Genomic DNA, 8,628 nt, shown 5'->3' with positions numbered 1-8,628 from the left:
CCGCGCGACGGCGGCAACGGGCCCGACGTCTCGAGCGCCGAGAAGGCCGTTGGGTACAGCTGGATGCAGATGCCAAGCATGGCCATAACAACCATGAGCGCCGAGAGCAGGGGCACGAGCCACGCCGCCTTGCGGCGACGCAAATGGTTCTCGACTCCGTACAAGGTGAAAACACTCAGCAGCAGCGAGAGCAAGACCATCGAGTACGGCATCGCATACCACGGGCGGAGCTCGGTCTGCGGCCAGTGCGCTTTCGCAAACACCAGCAGCGGCCAGTGCCAGAGGTACCACGCGTAGCTGAGCTGGCCGATCCAGACCATCGGGTAGAGGCTCAAAAAGTACTTATGCACAAACGTGTGGGGGCCGCTGGCGATGAGGAGGCCGGCGCCGGCGGTCGGCAGCAGCGCCCAGAAACCCGGGAACGCGTCTTCTTCGTTGATAATGAAGAAGCCAACGACAAGCGCCGCGAGTCCGAGCAGCGCAAGCACATGGCAGAGCCCGTGGTGGGCGACCATGACCTTGTTCTGGAGGTTGATGTACGAGAGGAGACCGCCGACTGCCATTTGCCAGAAGCGCGAGAGGGGAAAGTAGAAGGCGTAGTTGTTGGTGCCGCCGTAGCCAAGGAACGCGACGTTGCAGACAAAGCTCGCGACCAAGACAAACACTTGAGCAAGAATCGCCTTGCGGTACGAGAGCTTTATGACCAGCGACGCGAAGAGCGGCCAGAAAATGTAAAATTGCTCCTCGACGCCGAGCGACCAGAGATGCAAGAGCGGGTTTTCCTTGATGCTCGCGTCAAAGTAGCCCATCTTGAGCGTGAGCACTTGGATGTTGGCGCCGAAGACGCAGCCGGCGGTCAACGTCGCGGCCATCGACTTCAGTGCCGGCGCGAGGTACCACGCGCAGCCAATGCTCACGGTCGCAATGAGCATGAGGAGGAGACCTGGAAAGATGCGCCGAATGCGCCGGGCGTAAAAGTCCGAGTACGTAAACTTGGACGCTTTGAACTGCTTGAAGAGGATGCCGGAAATGAGAAAGCCGGAAATCACAAAAAAAATATCGACACCGATAAAGCCGCCGGCAAACGCCGTTGGGTACGCGTGAAAGATGACGACGGGGACGACGGCGACTGTCCGGAGGCCGTCAATGTCGGCGCGGTACGAGAGCGAGTGGGCGGGCGGCGCGACTTCGTGCAGCACCTCCTCTTCGTTCGGCCCATCGTCGTCGTGGATCAGGACCGGAAAGCTGTCGTGGCTGCCGTCCGTGAGCGCTGAGAACTCGTGCTGCGTGCGGCTCGGCGGCGTCGCGTCGAGGTGTGTCGAGGCCATCGCAAGTTGCAAACTGAGCTCGTGGATTGCGCTGGTGTTGCAAATGGCGCGTGTAAAAAGACGACTGCGATCGGCAATGAGTCGTACGTAGTTCAACGAATCGACTGGTGGTCGACAGTCCATCTGCCACCGACATGGCAGTTTGAGCTTGCAAATCGTGCGGTGGAATGGCAACGAACAAGCCTGGTTTCGGGTGGAATGGGCCGCATGGTCGCCCATAAATTTCTCTGCCAAATGGAGCACGCCACGGCAAAGCCGACAAACAAATGCAGCACTCGCATCATTGGTAGTCCCGTCGCGTTGCAGCAATGTAGTAGTAGAAGCGTCTCAGTAGAAATCCAAGTCTTGGGAATAGGACCAGACGCCGTCTCTGTCGCGCAAGTATCCACCAAGTCGACGCGTCAAAGCCGAGTAGACAGCCACCGACGTCGTCCACAACCAAACCATTGGTCGTTCCACGCCAAGGGAATAACTAATCCCTTGTTCCACGCCGAAAGAAAGAAAAAACCATGCACCGTCCCACGGACAGGCGTGATAGTATACCCACCCAACGCCAGCCGATGCAATTAGACCCGGGACCGAGAGTGGAATGACCTGCAACGGCTGTTTTGAGGACACAAGAAGGGGGTGTTTGTTGTTGTTGAAGTGAGTCTATTTAGATATAATTTACACTGAACTGGAAATGGTGGTGGACTATCGATTCCAAGGTGCTACGACGAGCCGGCCGCCGAGAGGCTTAGCCGAGCGGGAGACGCGGCGTGTAAACGGCAGAAGGGGGTGTTTGTGAAAACTGGCATATTTTAGAGCATTTTTATTCAGGAAAAGTCTATTTTCTCGCTTTCAAGAGCCATCGGCTCAGGTCCCGCCAGCATTTCCCGCCAGCATTTCCCGCATGCACTATTTGGTCTCAGGGAAAGTGGGGGAGTTGAGAGGCGTTGCGAGGAGGACTGTGGCTTATAGCAAGCGAGATCAGTTACTATTACCCTCCCTTGCGTACTATAGAAAACACGTCGGGTTGGCGGGAAGGCAAAAATCCATAAACCGTTTATCGCAGAGGGCAGAACGTGAAAATGCCGACGTGGGCGGTACACAAACTTCCCCGTTGACATTCCAACCATGTCCACCCAGGTGGGGAGAGGTTAGGTATCTTGGGTTTGACCTGTGCCAGCATTTTTCAATGATGACAGGACCGCTGTCGTACGAGCTGTAATGGACTGGGTCCTACAGTAATCTGCGTGGTGTAGCTGCGAGGTTTTGTTTCAAACGTGCTAAAAGACCGACGACATGCCATTCGCACCAGACCAGCTCGTCGTGTTAGACACGCTGCCGGGCGTCGTTGGCTTGCCAAGCACTCGGCCACAGCTCTCTGACTCTCTGCCACGAATACCACCAGACGCAACAAGCAACACAGCTCGACAGTATCATAAAGATCCACGTCGCTCGGAATCCCGTGGCCTGTTGGCTTAAGGCGTGGTGCGGTGCAGCACCGACTTTTCAGCGAGCGCCTTGTGCCGCAGCGCCGTGTGCTGGGCTTGGATCGTATCGAACGTCTGCAGCAATGGCGCCAACGGAACGCGCGGCTCGCGCGGCGGCGTCGGCAGCTGCGCAGGCTTGGCAATCGCCATGGTCATCTGGGTCACGCTCGCGAGTCGGTCCCGGAGCGTCCGAAACGCCGAGCTCTACGGAGGACATATGCGACATGTTGCGCAAAACGCGAATGATGCACCTGCGGCAGAAGCATGAGCAGCCCATACAAGCTCTTCATGAGGTTGGCGTGGTGCGGCGCCTGGGTCTCGAGGAGCTGGAGGCGCAGCTGGATAAAGATCGGCGACTCGAGGAGCTGCACGAGCTTGTCGATCTGCATGAGAAAGCCGACGGACGCATCAATCTCGCTAAACTTGTAAATGAGCGCGTTCGAGAGCTCGTACGACTGCGCGAGGAGGCAGAGGCTGAACGTCGAGACGGGGTTGTGGCACCACGTCTTAAAGAGCGTCTACTCCCATCCTCTCATCACAGCGATCCAACGATATCATCATCGTCGCACCGTAAACACGTTCATGTCGTCCTGGGACGCCGCGACATCAAAACTGCGGCGCAGGATCGTGCGCAAGTGCTCCTACCACGGTAGTCCAACGTCAGGAGGGTTGCCCTCGTGGAAGAAAGGGCACACGAGTTCGTTGGCCGTGAGCAAAATCAAGTTGAGCGTGTGCACCATGAGCGACACAAACTCGAGGTCTTCGTACGTCGAGAGCACCGTCGCAATGACCATGTAGATGCTCTTGGCTTCCAGCAGCGTGCAGAGCTTGCGAATGATGAGGCTGCCGCGCTTCTCCTACAGTATCAACGTATCAACACCGCAAATCAAAACTTCTACTAGAGCTACAAGAAGGCGGCTGTCGGTCGCAAAGAGCTGAATGACGGCTTGGAGCACCTTGGAAAACTCGAGGTGGCTCAGACTCGTGCTCAGGCGGGCGAGCACTTCGAGGTCCAAGAGCACAACCGGGTCCGCGGCATCGCTACACGTACATATCGATATCAATGTATCAATACACGCACATTGTGGTCGCGTCTACCTGAGCGTCTTGAGCAGCGTTGGCAGCAGCGAGTGAATATGCGTCGTGAGCTGGGTGGGTGTCTTTTCCAGTAGCATGGCAATCCAGCTCAGCGCCGCCATCCGCGTCGCAATGTGGTCGCTGAGCAACTCGACATTGAGTTTCGACATGAGCGGCATAAAGTCCACGTTGCTCCTACAGATATGCCATTTTTGAGATTGCGTTCGAGTCGATTGAGACTACTCGGTGGATTTGACAAGCGATAGAAGGTCCGAGTTGGCGCGCTCACCGACGATGCGGATCTCCGTCTCGGCGTCCGAGATGCAGTGCAAGATCGCACCGAGAAGGTCGCCGTAGAAGCGAACGAGCCGCTCCTTCCCGAGCACGACAAACTCATGGACCCACGTGGCTGCCGTGAGGCGCGTAAAGCGCTCCTTGGACTGGCACTGCGCAACGAGGATGTGCACCATTGGGCCAAAGTCCACGAACGGCGTCGACTTGATCTCGCGGAGGAACTCGGTGAGCGCCGAGTCGGCGGCCTGTCGGATCTCGCGGTTGCCGTCGCTGAGCATGTTGAAGAGACCGTCGAGGAACTCGGGGAGCCAGTCGAGCATCTCAATGTCGGGCACCGAGTCGAGGACCGTGATCCAGCCCACCTACGAGTGCGTAATTCAAGCTCAAAGAGGCTCCATAGGACGTGAAGGCGGTACGAGGAGCTGGCGAATGTACGGGTTGGTCATGCGAATGTACTTGTGCAAGAGCGGGATGAAGAGCTCGACGTCGAAGACCTCGCTCTCGGTCACAATGTCCTTGACCAGCCGGTCGAGGAGGTTCGCACCGTTCTTGACGTCGACGTCGACATCGGCAAAGAGCTTGCACAAGCTACATTGTATGGGAAGCCATAGATGCAGGATATACGAGGTCGTACCCGTCAAAGATTTGGTTGAAGTACTTGAGAATGTCTTGGCGAGCGACCTTGGCGATGTTGTAGAGGCTCTCGCAGGCATAGTACCTAGAGACATGCACATGCCATCAACGTCAAAGGTCGTGGTGTGTACCGGACACGGCTTTCGGGATCGTCAAAGCAATGCAGCACGGGCGGCATGAGCAGGTCCAGGTAGAGCTTGGCGTCGTGCATGAGACCAATGGCCGTGCCCGCAAGGCCGATGAGGCCACCCTTGCGGTAGTTGGCGTTCGTCGAGCACGTGAACTGGTGCTGGAGCAGGTCGATGATGAGCGGAATCGACTCCTTTGCCTGCGGCGACCCACTCTCGGCCAGCTGCTTGACGAGGTTTTCGACCTCGAGGGCCGCGCCCTTGCGCTTGTCGTAGGACCGGTCGCCGAGGTTGCGCAGGAGGTTGGGCGAGAGCGGGACCTCGGCGCCGCTGGCCGAGGCCGTGAGCGACGACGAGGCTGCGACCGACAGGCCCGCGAGCGAGAGTTCCGACATGGCTGGGGCGAAAGTGGAAATGGAAAATTGAAATCTACGATCGTGCATGTATTTTAATGCAAACATTTTATTTGGCATACACGCATGCCATGATAATACAATACATACAATGCCACCAATCAAATCCACTTGCATCGGATTCCAAGCTCTAGGATTGGCTTAAAACAAGTAAACGCTTCGCACGGATTGGCTAGAATTGCTGAAATGAGACCAATCCTGCGCAAAAGAAGATATGCCACCTCCACGTCCAGGCCCGCATCGACCAAGTGGCGACCCTGCCCGAGCCATCGAGTCATCGAGGCTCGACCACGCAACCTCTCTACTATCAAAGGTGTAGCCACGACTAACTAAACCGACTGGGCGAGCTGCAGTAGGCGCTTGCACTCGCGTGATCGGTCAAGGTTGTCGTCAGTTGTCTGCGACGCACAACACATCGAACCAGCACAGTGAGTGTCACGGGCTTCTCCATTACCATGTCGTTGAAGCAAGATGCCGATGCAAGAGCGCAGCGGCAAGAGCACAGTAGCAAGTTCTTGCACGACTATCAACTCGGGCGGGCCTTTCAACGCTTGGCGGACGCAATGCGGCGTGTCGGTCGTACCCTGGTCATCTCGGTCCGACCCACCACCTTGGTCTCATGCGTTGGAGCATTGGATCCGGCATGGTTGAGTGGCTCGAAGAAGGCCTTCGCTGAGGCTATGGATCTTCAGCTAAAACACAAGCCTCGCTGGACCGTCGTCGACTGCGCAAGGCTACTGCTGCAGCTCAGAACGTAATACAAATTTCCAGAGCTCGTCGCGAGGCCGGCTACTGGCATGTACGGCAGTCTATCGTGCGTGACAGCAAGACGCAACAAAGATTGAACGCGGTGGACGAGACATCTAAAAGGTGTATTGCTCGACTATTGCTGGCTCGTGGCTTGCATTTCGAGGCGAAAGCGCCGTTGGGCTTCGTCTTCGACGCGCTTGGCAACGCGGCGCTCTTCAAGGAACCGCTCTTGGAGGAGGAAGCCCGTGTACGCACCGCCGAGGCCAAAGATCACGGCCATCGCGGCCTTCCCGACGTTGTTGTTGCCACGCATGCTGGTCGACGTCGGCCACGAACGTGTATCCGGAGTGTGAAACACGTTTTTCACACAAATCACACTGCACACCTTCCATTTGACACAACGCCGCGGGTCTAAACGCACGCATTGTTTCGCAAAAGCACCGTCCCACGTTGCTTCACCACGGACCTACGTACCGTACCATGGCTCTCAAGGTTGCATGTAGCCGCATTCAAGCAGTTCCACTCGGTGCATCACGGTCACTCTACGGGCGAGGCGAGACCGGCGCCACCATAGTTGCGTGTAGGTAGACTATCGAATTGTCGGGCAACCGTTATGTTCTCCGAATCCGCATACTGTCCGGATAGTCTAATTTTAAGCAGGAATGGCAATGAAATGTTTAATGTTAGCTTGTTGTTTGTATGGAATTGTCTGAAATCAATTGAATACGATGCAAATTAATAAAGATCGTGGCAGTTGCAGCCTGGGTTTCGATCTTGCTTCCAACGGACGCCATAAACGAAATTCCATCGCGCTAGCACCATGGGCCTCCTCACGCTCCTCCGCAAGCTGAAGAAGGACGACAGCGAAGCGCGCATCCTCGTGCTCGGTCTCGACAACGGCGGGAAGACGACGATCCTCAAGAAGCTCTCGGAGGAAGACATTAGCCACATCATGCCGACGCAGGGCTTCAACGTCAAGAGTCTGCAGGTCGACGGCTTCAAGCTCAACATGTGGGATATTGGCGGTACGGTGACACGCAATATGGCTCCGCTCATGTGCTGCGATGTAGGCCAAAAGACCATTCGGCCCTACTGGCGAAACTACTACGAGCAGACGGACGCTTTGGTACGCCCGACTAGCCACGGACGAGGCTAACGACAACGCGTAGATCTATGTCATTGACAGCGCGGACCGCCGCCGCTTGGAAGAGACGGGCGTCGAGCTCAACAACTTGCTCGAGGAAGAGCGTCTTGCGAGCTCGCCGTTGCTGGTGTTTGCCAACAAGCAGGACTTGCTGAACGCGCTGCCAGCTTCCGAGATCTCGACCGCGCTCAACCTGCACACGTTGCGCGACCGCAACTGGCACATCCAAGCGTGCTCGGCCAAGTCGGGGAAGGCCTCCAGGAAGGCATGGAGTGGATAGTCAACACGATGAGCGAAGCGCGTGGCCGCGAAGCCAAGTAAGCACGCCTCGCACTCGGGCTGGAGATGGCTGCTGTAACCACATGTGGTTCTTCAATAAATGCCCCATACATGATCTCTGCGCGTCTGCAGCGAGGCCATGTACCCTCAACACCAATGAATGCGCGGGAAGAAACGGACCATGGGTAGCCTCATAAAGTCGCACCATGATGATGGACCGTAGCGCATGGCGCGACCCTTGACGCAGCCATCTCGCACAAACCAGTCGCCAACCTGATGAAGGCTGCTGTTTCCTCATGAACAAAGGTACATTCATCCAAGTAGCGTCGCTTGTCCCGCCGCCACAGCACCATGGACCATAGCATTGCTCCTCGCGCCGCCTGCAGGATGCAAAGACTCGAGAAGGCTGTCTTCTTGGTTTGCTGTCGTACGTGTCCTCGATGATGCTCGGCGGCTAGCTCATGCGATCGCAGGACAGAGTCCTCCAGCAGTGTATTAGCGTCGGTGGATTGTTCTTCGTGGAGAAGCAGCTTCCGGTCTCGGTCATGAAATCGTCTGCAGCCTCGTCCACGCTTCCTTTCATGACCCTCATCGGTACCCCGTCCATCGGTGCAAATGAGTTTCAACTTGATACATTTCGTGCTAGCGACAACATAGATTACACTCGAATGCATGGTTTCGGCATCCATGGCAAGGGACGCCGCCCGGTGTCAGGTCGCATCCCATGCGTCTCCTCCCATGATGCATCGACGGCTAAAGCACCACGTTGCGCATATTACGTGATTATGCTGCGAGGACCAAGGTCCAGCTAATACAATCTCTGCGTGGTCGTCTGCTGGATCGATGGCCCTGCTGCCGCGTCGTACATGCAGAGTGTGTAATCAATTCTGCATTACATTTACAAAGGCAACTCAAAGCTGACGTTGACGTGGACCTCCTCGGCCTGGGCAACAATGTCGGCGATCTTGACGGCCTTCTGGGCGGCGTCGTCCAAGTCGTTGGCGACGATCATGCGGAAGCCGCTGTTTTCGATCAACTGACGGGCCTTCTCGACGTTGGTGCCCTGGAGGCGGATGGCGATCGGCTTCTTCATGCCGAGGTCCTTGG

At 56.6% G+C, this 8,628-nt stretch overlaps 5 protein-coding genes across 5 annotated transcripts in view; 1 reads left to right on the top strand and 4 right to left on the bottom strand.

The window, feature by feature from the left end:
* The window catches only part of SPRG_21476 (hypothetical protein), a gene marked incomplete at both ends in the record, with an annotated part of 2,131 nt that extends 803 nt beyond the window's left edge, over nucleotides 1-1,328 (bottom strand). Inside the window, one exon of the mRNA XM_012354778.1 lies at nucleotides 28-1,328. Coding sequence (XP_012210168.1) covers nucleotides 28-1,328 — 1,301 coding nt within the window. The remainder of the gene's footprint in view (nucleotides 1-27) is intronic.
* A 1,463-nt stretch (nucleotides 1,329-2,791) lies between these two features.
* On the bottom strand, nucleotides 2,792-5,330 carry SPRG_14966 (hypothetical protein; the record flags this gene model as incomplete). Its single annotated transcript, XM_012354777.1, has 10 exons — nucleotides 2,792-3,007; nucleotides 3,055-3,321; nucleotides 3,373-3,444; nucleotides 3,499-3,660; nucleotides 3,712-3,844; nucleotides 3,902-4,075; nucleotides 4,124-4,536; nucleotides 4,591-4,762; nucleotides 4,809-4,892; nucleotides 4,939-5,330. 10 exons carry the CDS (start codon nucleotides 5,328-5,330, stop codon nucleotides 2,792-2,794), a joined length of 2,085 nt encoding a protein of 694 aa, XP_012210167.1.
* Nucleotides 5,331-6,231: 901 nt separating this feature from the next.
* On the bottom strand, nucleotides 6,232-6,490 carry SPRG_14965 (hypothetical protein; the record flags this gene model as incomplete). Its single annotated transcript, XM_012354776.1, has 2 exons — nucleotides 6,232-6,412; nucleotides 6,468-6,490. 2 exons carry the CDS (start codon nucleotides 6,488-6,490, stop codon nucleotides 6,232-6,234), a joined length of 204 nt encoding a protein of 67 aa, XP_012210166.1.
* A 428-nt stretch (nucleotides 6,491-6,918) lies between these two features.
* SPRG_14964 (hypothetical protein) lies at nucleotides 6,919-7,522 on the top strand (the record flags this gene model as incomplete). Its single annotated transcript, XM_012354775.1, has 3 exons — nucleotides 6,919-7,123; nucleotides 7,169-7,224; nucleotides 7,268-7,522. 3 exons carry the CDS (start codon nucleotides 6,919-6,921, stop codon nucleotides 7,520-7,522), a joined length of 516 nt encoding a protein of 171 aa, XP_012210165.1.
* A 782-nt stretch (nucleotides 7,523-8,304) lies between these two features.
* On the bottom strand, nucleotides 8,305-8,614 carry SPRG_14963 (hypothetical protein; the record flags this gene model as incomplete). Its single annotated transcript, XM_012354774.1, has 2 exons — nucleotides 8,305-8,329; nucleotides 8,433-8,614. 2 exons carry the CDS (start codon nucleotides 8,612-8,614, stop codon nucleotides 8,305-8,307), a joined length of 207 nt encoding a protein of 68 aa, XP_012210164.1.
* Nucleotides 8,615-8,628: the final 14 nt, after the last annotated feature.

Source organism: Saprolegnia parasitica (genome assembly GCF_000151545.1).
Source record: "Saprolegnia parasitica CBS 223.65 unplaced genomic scaffold supercont2.181, whole genome shotgun sequence".
Classification (NCBI taxonomy): Eukaryota; Oomycota; class Saprolegniomycetes; order Saprolegniales; family Saprolegniaceae; genus Saprolegnia; species Saprolegnia parasitica.
This window is presented reverse-complemented; position numbering and strand designations above follow the sequence as displayed.